The sequence below is a fragment of the Myodes glareolus genome, chromosome 12 (genome assembly GCF_982192425.1).
Source record: "Myodes glareolus chromosome 12, mMyoGla1.1, whole genome shotgun sequence".
NCBI classification, from domain to species: Eukaryota; Metazoa; Chordata; class Mammalia; order Rodentia; family Cricetidae; genus Myodes; species Myodes glareolus.
This window is the reverse complement of record NC_142037.1, coordinates 31,499,650-31,516,436: the sequence shown is the minus strand read 5'-3', so window position 1 is coordinate 31,516,436 and position 16,787 is coordinate 31,499,650. Positions and strand designations below refer to the sequence as shown.

Sequence of the window (16,787 nt, the reverse complement as noted above, 5' to 3'; positions counted from 1 at the left end):
ACCACCGGTTCACACTTGCTCCTGCTCAGATCTGAGAAAAGGAGGTCACCCTGCAGGCCCCACAACAGAGCCTGAGGGGGTAGGGCTGTGGTCCAGTACCTACCTCGAAAGCACAAGACCTTGAGTTCACAGAAGGAACCTACAGTAATTGAGTTTTTTTTTACAGCACAACTAGCCTCAAACCAGCTTTGAGGTGGGGGGCTGCTCTTTTTTTTTTTTTTAAATAGAAAGCAAGTTCTAAGAATTCATATATCAATGTTCTTTCTGATAAAAATGATACTTTATTATAATTTTTTAAAATCACAGAACTCCAGTCTAAATATCACTCACACACACACACACACACACACACACACACACACACACCCTCTGGTGTTGGCTCCCATACCCCCTCAAATCTGGCTAATGAGTTATGCTTCAGGGAATTTTTCCAGTTCAACTCATACTTTACTTGGAGTACCACGCATCACCGGTCTTCTGGCTCTGCCAAACTTCAGTGACGACAGTTGGTACATTTGCTGAAGAAATCGTTTCTGCTGGCTCAGCAGCCCAGTGCTGTGGGCACTGTGCGGTATGATCATATCTAAAATATGATCTGCACGACGTCACTTCCCTGCAGGCTTTGCTCTCTTCCCTCTCACTGTTTTGCTGGGTCTCTCCAGGGTTCCCTTAAACACTATAATAAAATGTATCAACTGGACCAGTACCAACGCTCCATGTGAAGTCACCGAGCCTACAACTTTGCAGTTACAATTCAAAAATAAATATTATTTCAAGGTGAGGAGACAGACGACTTGCTGACTAGGAAACTGCTTGATTCTCTCTAAAACTCACAATCCACTGTGGACTTTTGTTTCATGATACAGTCAAGAAAAATGAGGCAAACTGTCACTCACACTGCTGGCAGAGCACCCCATCCTGTCCCCCTCCACAAAGAGAAATGACAGCAGAGCCTAGTTATCACATCAGTGGCTTGGGTCACTTGAGGTTCAGGTAACAAGTTCCTAAAGTTGGTTATGATCAGTTATGTAACCACGATGCTAGGATGGGGACGCTCACCTTGAGGAGTGAGCTAAGAGCTGGGCTAGCTACTCCGACATCAACTACAGAGAACCTGTCAATACTGAAATCCAACTGTTAAGGGACTGGGTGTCTTCAAAATTCATATGCCCTTCTTTTAACCAGGAAATCGACAGCAAGGGTGCTGGCCTGAGTAAGCCACCGACAGTCTGAATGGAAGCAGAGATATTTTAGAGATAGGGAACGCATTTTGCGACATCTGTTTCCAGACCACAGCTATAGAAACACTTCCCAGAGTTGGTCTGCTTGAATGTCTAGCTCAAGAACAAAGGCAGCCAGCCCTCACGAGGTACTGACGTATGTCCTGCCAAAAATAGTCTTCTTTTCCTAAAGTTGTAAGTTCTCTTCAACTATATTACACATCTGTTCTTTTCATCGGCAAAAGAAATGACTTTAAAAAAAAAAAAAAAGGTCCAAAATGAATGATGTCTACGTAGAGTGAAGGTAGAATTTTGGTTGGTTGGTTTCTGTAATTCAGAATATAGACACAATCAAAAGAGCTGTGATGGTCTGCACATTCATTTCTTCCCAGGGTCCTTTGCTCAGCTCACATGAACTCATCGGAGTCGTTGCCATCCTGCAGGGGACAGAAAGTGAGAGGATGAGGCCTTGCGGACGGTCAGTCGGTATCTTACGTTTACTAGCACGCTAACCCACCACCCCTCTTCTTATTCCTTATTCTTGTCATTGGCTCTTGGAACGACCAGGGAGAGTAGCCACAGCCTACGACATGCTCGTTACCACAACCCCCAAGTTACAACAGAAGCCCACTCCAACTCGTAGAGGGTGGGATGAGGGTGAGAAAGGGGAGGAAATAGCTAAGCATTTCGCATGGATTCTCAATTTTAAAAAGGGAGGAACTGAGATGAGGGCAGGGAACCTGTTTCCCTGGAGTGACTTACTCTCTAAGCACAGCTCACGTCACGCCGAATCCCCGAAACACACACGATTTAGAAAAGAACCAATCCTCAACAAGTACACTAATCAACAGTATCCTGATTCCTCAAGCCAACAACACTGCCATATGCAAGAAAATAAATAAAAATAAAAAGTAAAAAAAAAAAATCTGCCCTAAACCCCAGTATTTTGAGCCTCATGGTTTTCATAGATTTCTGATTTCACAAGATAGCTGATTATTGTTCCTCCTTTTTAGTAGGTAAAGTCCTTAAGCCAAACAAAGGCTAGTAATCGAGCTAGTCAGTTAGGTCTCTTATACACGACAGTGCACAGGCAAAGGGCCAATCTTATTGCATGGCTGATTAAGTCCCACAGGCCACACAAGGGTGCAGCCCCAGCTCCCTTGCATCGGCAGCACCGGCCACTCCACTGGCTTCAACATCTATCTCTTACTGCCTAACAGCAATACTGCCAAGAGCCAGAGGCAGTATTGCCAGAACCCTGGCTGGAAATGGTAGGAAAATACTAGGTGAGGGTAGAAAATGGCGATTTTTATAAAGGCTGCTTTTCTCTGGTTTTAGCCAGCATCTCTGTGTTGTTCCTCTTCCCCCTTCTTAAAAAACTATTTTAGAGTGTGTGTACATGTACTAAACACATGCAGAAACCCTTGGGAAGTCAGAAGAGGGCACTGGATCCCTTGGAACTGGAGTTTTAAGAGGTTGTGAGCCGTCATGAGGGTGCCAGGAACAGAGCCCAGGTCCTCTGGAAGCAGCAAACTCTTTAACTGCTGTGCCTGGAGCTTCTCTTTTATTAGCACAGGAATCAGAGCCTCAGGAAAATTGGCTCATCTGTTTGTGTTTTATCTGGGTACCAGGACTGACTGCCTCAGAGTCCTGAACTTCAAGTGCAGCATCAGACACTGGGAAGAGTCAGTGTGCATCTTCAAATGTCAGCTTCCCCGTCCAGCCCATGAGGACACAGCTCAGCAAGACTGCCTGGTAGTTAACAAGGAAGGTGCGAGTCCTTCCGGGGGCTATGCATTAGATGTGTGTGCAGAGCTCCTGCTGACCAAGGGCAGGTATTCTGGGACCACAGGAATGCGTAATTATACATCTGTGGTCTAGGACTTTCCTTCGTCAACTATTACATTTCAGATTCCCCAGCTTCAAAGCTACACCTCTTTGTTACCCAGTGATAAGTGATAAGCAAGAGGACTGTAACAATGACAGTCTATGCCTCCAAGCCCAAACCAAAAAGGACAAAAAGTGACAGATAAAAGAGGTTATGCTAAATAGAAGACTAAAAGCTCAGATGAAAATCTAGCTCAGGATGGCCGGTGGCCCAGTACTTGGGAGGCAGGGACAGGCAGATCTCTGTGAGTTCAGGGCCAGTCTGGTCAACAGAGCGAGTATCAGGACAGGCTCCAAAGCTATAGAGAAACCCTGCCTCAAAAAAGAAAAACAAAAAAAGAAAAGACAGAGACAGAGACCAGCATTCTTCCTGATGAGCTTGCACAGTCCTATCTTACATAAGCATCAGCCTTTGAATGAAGACCAAGTGATCACACCACAATTAGGTTGTTAAAGACAAGAAGGTAACAGAACAGAAACTGAAGCCTTCCCATTTGAGCACCTCACTCACAGCAGCAGTAAGTAACAGAGCAGGAGGAAGGGGGACCAGTGAGCATTTGTCTCTAGTTGAACACTGTAGTCCTGGGGCTCTTAGTGACAGTATCTGTGTATACACATGCACCATTGGTCCCTTGCATCTGTGGGGGTCTATGTCTGAAAATCCAACCAAATGCAGACAGAAAGCACTTAGGAATCCCACAAATATATGCATAGGCCTTTTTCTTGTCATTATTTCCTAAGCAATAAATTGTGACAACTGTTTGCATCTACATTACAACTGGTATAAATAATAACACAGGATAAAACACATGGGGAGAGAAAACCTAAGTTACATGAACATATTCTTCCATTTATAAGGGTTTTGAGCATGTACAGATTTCAGATTTTAGTATTCCTAGGGCCTTGAGACCAGTGCCTCACAGGTATCAAGAGCTGACAGATGATGCCTGTGCACATACATATCTGTGCTTCCAATTCCAGAACATGGAAGCTTTTAAGATCCACCGTGACAAGACTGTTATGTACAAGGTTGAAACACAAGCCAGATTTCTGGTGAAAAGTTTCTAAATAGGAAGTCTGGATAAATACTAGTCGGCAGAGCAGAGACTGGAGCACTAGTTTTAACTGAATTGGACTTGGAATTGGACTTCTCTTAATGTTAAATTGCTCTGAGTTGTAAGAAATCCAAGAATAACGTTCAGAGGGCTAAACAAACTCAGGGCTCAGTAAGGACCATGGATGACTACCTATGTCATGACAGATTCTAGCACGGTCTTCACGGCACACCCTTGTTTACAGGTTACAACAACCTCATGAGGTAATGTCTCTGTACTGAGCAACATTCACCCTAGCAAGGCTAAAACTATAGTAGGCTCACCCTAGTGACAGTTTAAATCTCCTGACTTCATACTCGGTCCTGTAGGACTACACAGTGCAAGTCTGGAATTTCTCAGAAATAATTTATAAAGATACATCTTGATTCATAAAGGATACTCGAAAATTTAGTCCTTCACAGAGGTGGGAGTAAAGATACGATCTTACACATTCTGGGATAGGTACTGGCTGTAAACAATGTTTAAAATCCTACTGATTCCAATTCATGCACTGAACTCGGTGTTTGAATAGATAACTTTACTTGGGAAACTGAGACATAAGTAGCCGCTGGGCCGCACAAAGTTAGCGTGACTAAAGAACACAGGTTTAACGTAATTTTTATGTAAACAGCCTTTGCAATTCGTTTCTAACACACCTGACAATACAGACCGAAAGCCATTTTAAAGCTATATTATACAGATCTGAGCCAAATGTGATGGGTACATGCTTGTAATCCCAGCACTTGGGAAGCAGAGGCAGGAAGAGAGAGTCTAAGACCAGGCTGGGTTAAGGAGGGTTTCATGGCAGCCTGAGCAACAAAACAAAACTCCATCTCAAACAAAACAAAACACCTGAAACATGTCAACACTTATTCCTAGTCCTAACAAAGATGGAAAAAAAAAAATCAGTGTTGCTATTTAGGCTGAAACAGATGATCTCTGTATTTGGTACATTTATTTTTAATTGAAAGGAGCAATTCTGGTTCTGTTTAACAGTACTGTGGAATCTATAGCTGCATTAGTAGAGGAAGTTAATAAATGCAAATACATTTGAAAGTCTGGAAATAGAAAGGAGCAAGGAAGTGGACTGCAGGGGGCTGCCACAGTCTGGATCTGGAGACATCCCCAAAGGCCATGTGCTGAAGGCTTGCTCTCCAGAACATTTAGGAAGTGCTGCCTGGTGTGGAGAAGTCAGGTAACTAAGGCATGCCCTTCATAGAGTACTGGGACCCTTCCTCTTTCCCTCTTGGCCTCCCAGCTGCCACACGGTGAACAGCTTGCTGGCCCATGTTTTCCCACCAGGATGTACTGTCTTAACATAGGATCAAAGCAGCAGGAAATGACCATAGCCCAAACCCTTCGAAACCCTGAGTCAAAAAAAAGCTTCTTTCCTCATAAATTGATCATCTCAGGTATTGTGTTAAGTGACAGCTGACTAACACACTGTGCAATACTAACAGGTCTGCCCTTGACAGCAGGTGAGGCATCAGACTCTCCTTCCGTGCAGTGACCCATATAAAATAAACACAAGAGCACAGGGAAGGAAGGCAAGGCCTGCCAGAATCTACCCCCAGTGTGCTAGATGGTAAGCAATCTGCAATACAACAATAGTAACTCAATTACTAAAGACTCTCTATGAAGTATTTCAATGCACAATATTAGAGTAAGAAATGTGAACATACTTGATTTGAAGACATATTCTCAACTTTCATTAGTGATGAGTAGCTCCTAGAAGAAAAAAAAATATTCAAAGTGAGGTTATCACTCAGTAAGCATTTCACGGGTGGCTACCACCCTAAAATCCACATCTTGCAGATGGTTATCACATTGGCTGAAGGCCGAAGCCAGTTATTGAAACCACCCACTCTGATGAAAGCAGCACACAGAGTGCCTTTCTGAAGGCCACATTTTCTCCGGGCTCCCTCCTTTTAACCCAACTGCCCCAACACCTTTTTAGATGCCTAAAAGGCATTTCCAGACTTCTGGTCCACATCCAAGACAAAATCTATCCCCTACTGCCTAGAATGGCATCACTGTCCATTCCACTTCAAGCCAGAAGCCCAGGAGTCATTCATAGCTTTTGCTACCATCAAAATGGATCTTATCCTGTCACTAGTGAATTTCCTCTCACTGGGGGAGTCTTCTCTACCTCCAAGTCACCACCATAGTCCAAGTGTGGTGTAGACAACTGCCAATCACTTCTTAACTTCTACCAACACTGCCTCTGGCTCCCTCGAGAACTGAACAGGCAAAGAGCTCTTACTAAATCACAAGCCACCACTGGGCCATGCCTGCAAAACCCAACACACAGGAGGCTGTGGCAGGGATTGCCGCAAGTGAGAGGTCAGCCTAGGGTACGCAGCCAATTCCTGGTCATGCTGAGCTACAGAGTGAGATACTGTCACAAAAAAATTAACTAGCTCATTCACTCACAAGCCTCATCATCTTTGCTTTAAATGTCAAAAATATTACTTCTTGTGTGTGCATGTAAGTGCAGCATGCACACTGAGTCAGAGAATGGCTCTTCATCTGCCATGAGTTTTGAGGATCTAACTCGGCTTGTCAAATATGGGGGACAAAATCTTTACCTGCAAAGGCACTGCTCCAGCTCTGCTTGAGACTTTTATGATATCATAACGCTCAAGAGGAAGACAGGCAAAAAAGGGCTCTACATGGCCTGGCTCCATGTTCCTTGAGCCTTCTCAATCTAGTATTCCAAATATTTGGGACCTTGGTCCTGTTTCATCTTGTTGCCTCCCATATAAGGATCCTGAACCTATAGAATAGCTGCCAGAACTCCTTGGTTCTGATTCCAGGTTCTAGAATTATTCTACCAGGGAATACATTTTCATGTATCCATTCATGACACAATGACTGACTACACATGAGAAATGTTGTCTTGTCCAAGAGGTCACAAGGCTCTGCAGAGCTTACAATCAACACAAAGAGTCCCAGCACACGGAGCAGTAGACAGCAGGAGGGGTTTGGGTGTGGTGGTACTTCTGTGATCCCAACTATGTGGAGTCTAAGGCAGGGGATCATAAATTTGAGACTAGACTGGACAACTTGGTGAGACTGTGTCTCAAGGCAAAAATGTTTAAAAGGAATAAAGCTCAGTCAGTGGTAGAGTGCTTGCAAGCACAAGGCCCTTGGTTCAATTTCCAGTCTTTTAAAAAGAGTAATGAGCACTGGGTGGTAGTGGAGCCTTTAATCCCAGCACTCACGAGGTAGAGGCAGGTGGATCTCTGTGAGTTCGAGGCCAGCCTGATTTACAGAGCAGGTTCCAGGACTAGCTCCATAGTTACTAAGAAACCCTGTCTCAAAAAAAAAAAAAAACAAAACAAAACCCAACAACAACAAGAACAACAAAAAACAAACAAAAAAGGTATTGAGCAATAAAAAGGAAGGAAGTGGTGGAGCAGTCCCTTCTTAGAGTCTGGTCGTCCTCTGACCAAGGTTTTGTGCTGATGCCTTCTATATGTTGCTCCTGACTACAAACCCACTTCCCCACAAACACCCCACGACACCTGTGAACTGAATCTTTCCAAGTCACTAAATGCACCATTTTTCAGGTTTCCTTGCTCGTTTAAGACCCTGACTCTGGTCTTGCATCAGAGGCAATGGATTCAAAATTATAGATGAGTCTCAATTTCCTCTCTACCACTTACAGCTGTCCAGTCACACGTGAAGCTCCTTGCTGAAGACAGCTCTGCCTAGAAACCACGTTTATGTATTTAAGCTGATGACACACTGGCCTGTGACTTCCCACTGTACTTCCGTCCTGAACTTCAGCCTCGCTTACAAAGCCACAAGTCCCAACTTACATCCCCCAATTTCAAATACCCCAGCTCTTTTATCATAATGGTTCACTTCGGATATGCTATCTATCCAAGTCTATTTTTCTGATCATTGCTTTTGCCTTCTGGCCACTGCCTATAAGGAAGACTCAACTTCATGTTCGTGTTTGATGTGATAATTCACAAAGTCAAATAAAACACAAAATTAAAGCAGGTAAGCAGCACAGAGTTGATCTGTTGCCTAGAAAATTCAGAGACAGAACTTAAAGAGATGCTAGCATGATAAGTGTATTAAAATAGATTGCAGGGTGGGGGGCGGGGGGCCCCAGGCTTCACTGGAGGCCCTGGGCTGATAGTTAAGACCCTGTGTCTCAAAGGCTCAAAAACAAGTCCACAAAACGCTGAAAGCACAAAGTCTGCTGCTGGACTCTTACAAACTGAAGGACTGAGTTTGTGGAACAAGCCCTGACAAGCTGTTATCCTCTGAAACAGTGGCCCTGCCTCAGGTTTGGCCTCTGCAGCCTGTGATGGAACACAAGAGAAACAGGGGCCACACAACTGAAGCTCGCAGGGTTGGTTACGACTAGGTGAAAATGGAAGGACTGGCTGAACTTCCGGAACAGATTTCACTCTGCACGATGGAGAATTTCCCCCTCATTTCCATCAGTATTTTTTACTGTAGATACTTGGAAAACAAATCTAGAAGATACTATGGTGCACATATCACAAATGACATCCACGGGCACCCACGAGTTTCATGGCTTCAAGTTATAAAGACAGCTTCCCGTTAAGGGAAACAAGAGGGGCCTCAGAGACAGAGCTCTGGGATGGAGCAATTGCCGAGTGCGCATGAGGCCCGAGTTCAATGCCCAGCGCTACATAAAGAAAAGGAGAAAAAAAAGAGAGAGAGAAATAAATAATAAATAAAGTGAAATAACTTTATGGTTGAGCTGTCTGAAAGGGTCGCAGCACTAGGAGGGCTGAGAACACAGGACTAGAAGCACACGGCGCTGGAACACACTGCAGATGGGACAGCTCTAATGACAGCGAGATTCCTGGGATGATGTGATTATGTCTGATCCTTAAAGCAGAGAAGGCACAAGAAGGGGCAACAAGTCACAGAATGTGGGCAGCCTCTGCAAACCGGAATCTCCTCTAGAGCCTTCCGGAAGGGAACTGCCCTGCCGACTTTATGTTTGGATTAGTCAGAACTCCTCGGTCTGTCCTTTTCTTCAAGGAGTTAAATTTGGGGCCATCTGTTATGGGAGCAGCAGAAAACTGATACAGTCAGCGTTCTCACGGCCACCTTCACTACGAGTTCAGGAGCCAACCTATATTTTAACAGCTGTCTACAACTGCAGGACACGGAAGCAGGCCCCATCACATTAAAGGCATTCAACTTTCAGAGGGCAGAAAAGGCTTGCGAAAGCGGCTCTGAGTTAGTCAGCTACACGTCTCTGTCCCAACGGCACAGCTGAGCAAGATTACACACTCCCTTACCTTTTCCTTCTCAAGAACAGACCGGATTCTGAGGAAAGCTCACAATGGCTTACAGTGAAGGACAACTCATTCAACACTCGGAGCTTTACTGTGCCCTCCTCCCACCAGAAAATCTGTGAGCAGATAACCTGTGTCAGCCAACAGTAAGACCACAGCCCCATCATACCTAAGTTCATCCATTTCCCGTTTCTTCTTCATTTCTTCTTTCTCTCTCCTTTTCATTTCCTGAATCTGGGCTTTTTTCTCATTCCTCTCTTCGCGGTCTCGGCTTTCTTTCTCTGCTGCTAGGTCAGGAAACTTCTCCGATTTGGTCTTTTCTAATCGGTTCAAGATTTCATTCACTTTCTTCTCTACGGTCACAATTTTTACCTTTGAGGGAGGTAAGGGGGAAAGTACTTAGCCTTAATTACTTTTCTCTCACCTAAGAGGGGCAAGTCTTGGGCTTTCCTCACCCAGTTTAACACCCTAGGAGCAGCACACTCAGCCTGGAGCCCGGCCCCGCCTCCTGTGGCGGTATGAACACTTACATCCTTCTGCCTGTGGAAGCCTATCTGCCCCACATCCATGTCAGCTGTTTTCTTCAGGTTAGACCAGGGCGTGTATACCACATTAACGTTGTTCATCTTGCAGCCTGCCGAGAGAGACTGTCTTCAACAGGCAGGAAACATGAAACCAAGCGGTGTAGCCCTCACCCACAGCAAAACATCATCCACCCATCCCGGAAAAGGCTTGAGATCGGAGATCTTGACACCTCCGATGTCACAAAGCACAAAAGACAAGTGGAAAATCAAGCATGAAGCCAAAGTATTACTGTGGGAAAAGCAAGGGTAAATGACCAACATCAGGGGCTTCCAAGAACTCCCTAAAATTGAATACAAAATTATCATGTGCATAGTTTTCAAGAGAAAAGAACCAAGTGAGTCTCCCTAGACTCTTGAAGGAATCTTTGAGGCAATAATGAGTAACCAGTAATATACAGCTAATATACAGCTACAGCTTGGGATTTCAGAGAGTCACCCTGGCAACACCTAACCAGCTGCACGAGCTCAGAGGTGCCTATTACTCTCTGACCCCATCTGACATTGAGGACACCAACACGTTTAGGAAGGTTTGTTCGGTTATCAGTGGAGCCCTTTTCCCTAAACAAACCTGATTCTGACCTAAAATGGGCCAATTTAGCAGAAACCAGCAAGTTCAATCCCTGTTCCCTTGGTGTTGTGCAGGAAAGAATTTGGCAACTACAGAGCTGCTAGTGGCGTGTCCCCTGCACTCTCACGATTCTCTGCTGTCCTCAGCAGCATCCTCTGGTACTGATTAAGAGGGGAACTCGGGGCCCAGCTTCAGTCTGTTATGTGAGCAATCACTGGAAGGCTAAGGGAGGAAGGGGAGGTAATTCCCATGTTAGCATTCCTCCCCCATGTTCTCTCTAGAACTCGTAAACTGTCAGGACATTAAAAAGAAAGAAACAGAGCCAAGAATAAGCGGTCGACGGCTCTTTGAACCAAGGCGCATTTGCGAGTTAGGGGCACAGGGAAAAGCAAGGCAGTGTGTGAGAAGCTGGATCACAGAAGAGCTTGCTTGTTTCAATGCTCACTTCAGTAAATGAAGATCTAAGATTATCTAGTCTCCTCATAAAACAGAATGCCGTCACTCAGAACAGCCTGCTGATTTATGGAGTTGAAAACTGGTGGCTCCAAAAGGTGAATTTTAGACTTTTTTGTATACACTCGTAGTTTGTTATTAAGGCCGCCTGAGTTGAGGCTGAAGACAGCAGACTGCATGAAGGAAGGCTGCCAAGCTCTCATCATGCAGTCAAGGACCCCGTGCCTGTTATCAGCTGTGTTTGCTCTGGATCATCTTCCACCTTCATTTATAACCACTTATCTCTCTCTCTCTAGCCAGGTCTATATCCTACCCTAAAATCTCAGTCATTCAGACCAATACCTCTAAACCCCTTCATAACTGCTATCCCCATCCTAGACCTTTTGTTCAGATTAAATCTTATCTAGTAGAAATGAGCAGGCACCAAGCCCAGTATTTTAACTACTGCCTAAAACACACAGGGCACTTGTTCCCAGCCCTCACTGCACACTGGCTCACCCAGAGAGCTTCTGAAAGAAAACAACACTCAGGGACCACCCAGACCATCACAGCTTAAAGGAAGGATAAAGCATGGAAGAGAAGGGAAAAAGAAAAGATATGGTTTAAAATCTCTAGCTCTAAGCCTGGTGTAGTCACACACACCCATAGCTAGCATCCAGGAAGCCGAAACAGGAAAATTATGAGTATCAGGCCAGTGTGGGTTACACAGTGAGTTCCACACTAGCTTAGGTGAATTAACAAGATCCTGGCTCAAAACACCCAAGCAAAGGGCTGGAGCAATGGCTTAGTAGTTAGAAACACTAGCTACTCTTCTAGAGGACCCGGGTTCAATTCCCAACACCCAGGTGGTGGCTACAATTGTCTGTAACCCAGTTCCAGGTAATCTGACACCTTCTTCTGGGCTCCAAGGCACCAGACATCCACATGGCATAGACACACATGCAAATAAAACACCATACACATAAAATTATATTTAAATTTTTAAAAAGAAAAGCTGAAACAAACCCCTCTAATTTTAAGATCTGATGACAAAGGATGGCAGCAGACAGCAACACTGACAGCAGAGCTACGAGACACACCTCCTCAGCTACCAGCACTGCACCGCTCCCACCAGTCTGAAGCAGAGCAGGGAAAGGGAGAGTCACAAGTGCCAAGACTCAGAGGGACAGTGGGGCTTAGAGGAGTGGGAGATCAGCTGCTAGTCCCCTGACAAGCAGCAGAACTGCCCCCTCCTCAGCCTTCTCTTCTGGGGTCCTCAGATGCATGCCAAAGTCAACAGCACGCTTGCTAAAATGGACTTCATTCCAGACACAGAGAAAGTGCATGTTGACTCAGAAAACACTCCTAGGAAAACTGACCTTGAATGCTATTGGCCTTCACGAGGTGGGCGCAGTCCATGAGAACCTCCTTTGGAATGTCTTCTATCTTCTCTCCCTGCAACATAAAATAAACCGAACAGTCCTCTTTGGTTACTGATGGTCACTGGAACACTCACAGCATCTGCTTCTTACCTGAGGGACACAGCCTTACAGCAAGCAGGGGCTCTTCAGGTCGGTTACTGAACACTGAAAGATGAAGTCAATTTACCATGTCCACACAGGATGCTACCTGAACTAAGAGAAGGCACCAACACAGAAAACTACACTTTACACCTTTTAAGAACCGTGCTGCAGATATTAACTGCAGTTATAGCCCAGGAGCTTTTGTACTCATTCTTTTCTGGAAAGCATGTGGAGAAATGGTGCCCATTGAACATCTAGAAGTCTCCCTGCCTGAGGTCTCTATAGCCGTCCTTTGAAAGAGACGCCTTGGAGTTCTGGACCCCAAACATCTCACAGACCTTCTACCCCCCCCAACCAAAATCAGGGTGAATTCCTGTGTTGGATCCCCACTATTTACCACAAGGGAGAAATGACAGAGGTGCCACTTTCTCTACAGAAATTGCTATCAATCAAAGATCTGAGTACGTAAAGCTATTTCCAAAAAACAAAAACATTCCAGGGGCAAGAGTGGGGAAATCAGTTTAGAATCAGGTTCTATTAGCCATGGGATTATAGAAACAGCTGTCAGATGACAAGTGCTACATAGAACTCAGTGCTGAAATAACTGTCTCACTGCTGTGCTTCAAACTTCCATAATTTCCTAGTATAAGTGTGGTGAGTGTGTGTGTGTGTGTGTGTGTGTGTGTGTGTGTGGTGTATGTATGTGGTATGTGTATGTGTGTGTGGTGTGTGTGTGGTGTATGTATGTGGTATGTGTGTGTGTGTGTGTGTGTGGTGTGTGGGTGGGTGGGTGTGTTGTGTGTGTGCGTGGTGTATGTATGTGGTATGTGTGTGTGTGTGTGGTGTGTGTGTGGGTGTGTTGTGTATGTGTGTGTGTGGTGTATGTATGTGGTATGTGTGTGTGTGTGTGGTGTGTGTGTGGGGGTGTGTTGTGTATGTATGTGGTGTGTGTGTGTGGTGTCGTGTCTGAGAGGTGAACCCAGAGCCTTCCTTCTATATGCTAGGCAAGTACTCTATCACTAAATTACATTCCCAGCTACATTTAAAATTATGTACACGAGAGTTTCTTAAATAAACAAATGTTGACAAATCTGAATTTGTCACTACTTGAAGGCATGGCCCATCCTGTATATCTCTCAGACCACCTAAACAGAGGGCTCTGAATTTATACCTCTTAACACAGTGCTGTCATCAAGAACAACAGTCATTACACGAAGCTACAATTGAGTGGCAGTGGCAAAACTAATAAGAGATAACAAGTCCACACTAAATCAGTCAAGATGGTTAAGAAACAGTCAGTCAGTAGCTATCACTTGCTGAGTGCCCACCATATAATAAGGTTCTCCATGGTCAGTGAATGAGCTGAGAGGTGACCCCAGGCTTCGCGGCAACTTTAAAATTCTGGCTATGACCCTTGGTGCTTCGGGGATTTTTACGGCACACATGTCTCTTGGTCCCTGAGGTCAGGCGTGCCCCAGTACCCCTCCTACAGCCGCACCTCCTGCTCCCTATTGTGCTCCTCCCACTAAGATGAGCAGCTGGGGCTGCAGCAACAGCAGCAGCAATGAAGAGCTCACAACCAGGGGTCTAAGAACACGTAATGTAAAGGCCACAGTCTTGCTTTGCTCCACTCACACTAGTGAGCTAAACAAGCTCCAAAGAGTTGTGGCTTCTCTATAGGTTTCAAAACAGAAGAGTAGTAGAGAACACTACCGAGAATCTGTATCTTTACACAGTTGAATCAGATTCAAAACACAGTGAGGCCAGGCATGGTGGCTCATGGACATGGCAGACAGCCAGGACTGCTACACAGAGAACCCTGTCTGGAAAAACAAAACAAGCAAACCCCACGATGAAGGAAAGCACACAGTGCTTAGTACCTGTCCAGAGGCTACTCTGAAAAGTTTGGTTTAAGGTATGCCAGCTCTTAACCCTCACAATGACCCAATTAGGGAAGCAGCTGGTCCCTTCTATACAGGAGGAATAGGCAGTTATGTGCCACAGAGCCAGGATTCCAGGATGTTCTACATTGCAAGCTCCAGACCAGTCACTTACTGAGACCCTGACTCAAAAGAAAAGGCCAAAGTTAGGTGCCGAGGGTTGTCTGCCTACAGTCCTATCTACTCATAAAGCTGAGCTGAGAAGTTATTCTGAACCCATGATCAACACAGTGCAACTGTCTCTAAAAACAAATAAGAAGCATCCCTCCCCTCTGAGACAGGGTTTCTCTATGTAACAGCCCTGGTTGTCCAGGAACTTGCTCTATAGACCAGGATGGTCTTGAACTCACAGAGATCCTCCTGCCTTTGCCTCCCAAGTGCTGGGATTAAAGGCATGTGCCATTACACTCAGCAAGAAGCATTTTTAATGAGAATTTATAATGCTGAAAAATTGTACAAAATCTAAATTCTGACAAAGTACGTTTCCTATTAACCGTTCCACTATTATCAGCTCACTATAGTCAGTCAAAAATAACAAGAAAACAACGGTCTGGTGGCTGGAGAGATGGCTCAGCGGTTAAGAGCATTGCCTGCTCTTCCAAAGGTCCTGAGTTCAATTCCCAGCAACCACATGGTGCCTCACAACCATCTGTAATGAGGTTTGGTGCCCTCTTCTGGCCTGCAGGCATACAGACAGAATATTGTATACATAATAAATTTAAAAACAACAACAACAAAAAAAAAACCAGAAAACAACGTACTAATGAGTTTCCAAATCATGACTCTCAAAAGTAATGCTATAGACTGAGACAGAGTCTAACTACATCACAGATGAACAGAAAGAATGGCAATGGACAGCTTAAAGGGAACTTTCGATAACAATGTTTTGAATGGAAACCACAGACAGAAGATCCAAATCATTACATCACTGTTCATCGTTCCCAGCTCTGCAATTTTCAGTCTGACAACTGTAGAAGGCTTCTGAAACACACAATGACCCCAAATTAATTCATATCCAAACACTTCTGGTATCACTTCCCATGCTTCCCAGTGACGTCACTGCAGTCGCTGTTCTGAACACACAATACATGCATGCTATCATGCAACTTGAGAGCAAGGAATACTGCCAGATACTGCAGTTCAGGACTGAGAAACTATTGAATGTTATGAATTAGTCATATTCTGGTATTCTTGTAATCCCAACATTCAGAAAGGGGATCACAAATTCAAGGCTAGCCTGCTCTACCTAGGAAGATCCTGACTGGCCAGGACTAAACAACTAGACTTTGTTTAAAAAAAAAAATTGGCCAGGTGTGATTGCACATGCCTGTGAATCCAGCACTCAGGAGCAGAGACAGGCAAATCTCTTTGAGTATGAGGCCAGACTGGCTACCTAATAAAATTCTGTTTCAAAATAAAAACAAAACCAAAAATTGAATACAATTTAGATTAAAATAAATGAATAAGAGGTTGGGTGCATGTCAGTGGAGCACAGGGACAAGCTGAAAGGGATCTCATCTCACTAGAGCTGAATATAATATAAGCAACAGAACACAGCACCCAAATACACGCAAAGGCCTAAGGCATATAATAAATACAAGTCCTTGCTGATGCAAATAAAGCAGAAAGGAAGAAATCCCCTTCTTCATGAACCCCAAATGATAAAATGGACTCTACCCATAAAAGCAGAACTAAGCCCTGCCCCTGCCTGAGTGGAAGCTGAACCCCAACTTGATTTGTAGCAACCAAGTCTGGAAAGGCAGTGCCATGGTGGAGAAAGATGGCAAGCACAGCCCTGGCCAGGCAGTCCAGGTTCGTGGCACCAGTATAAGTCAGACATGATGAATGAGAGGCCCCCTTCCCGCTGGGCTTTTCTTCCCCTCAAGCCTATAACCTCTATCCAGTCATGAGAAAAATTAAGACACATATTAACTGGAGAGTCATTCCATAAGATCAGTGAGTGTACTGGCAAGGTCACAAAAACAAGGGACACCATCATGAAAATCAGGGCAGAGGGGACAAGTGAATGCATTCGGCACCTTACAATGGTTTCTGGAAGAGAAAAGGGACATCAATGGAGAAACTGCTCAAATAAAGTTCAGAGTTCAATTGAGAGCAGTAGGTGAGGTTGGCCTCATGGTTTTAAGACTCTAACATGTGGTGTGAGGCGCTAGCAACAGGGAAGCCATATAACGTTTGTAACTTTCTTGTAAGTCCAAAATCTTTTAGGTAATTCATACAATAA

General features: G+C 44.7%; 1 protein-coding gene across 1 annotated transcript in view; it reads right to left on the bottom strand.

The window, feature by feature from the left end:
• Positions 1-258: 258 nt before the first annotated feature.
• Positions 259-16,787, bottom strand: part of Ccdc25 (coiled-coil domain containing 25) — a 30,133-nt gene continuing 13,604 nt past the window's right edge. The window contains exons 5-9 of the mRNA XM_048421919.3: positions 12,459-12,534; positions 10,026-10,129; positions 9,665-9,867; positions 5,884-5,929; positions 259-1,657 (exon numbers count right to left, since the gene is read on the bottom strand). Coding sequence (XP_048277876.1) covers positions 1,628-1,657; positions 5,884-5,929; positions 9,665-9,867; positions 10,026-10,129; positions 12,459-12,534 — 459 coding nt within the window. The 3' untranslated portion in view covers positions 259-1,627. The remainder of the gene's footprint in view (positions 1,658-5,883; positions 5,930-9,664; positions 9,868-10,025; positions 10,130-12,458; positions 12,535-16,787) is intronic.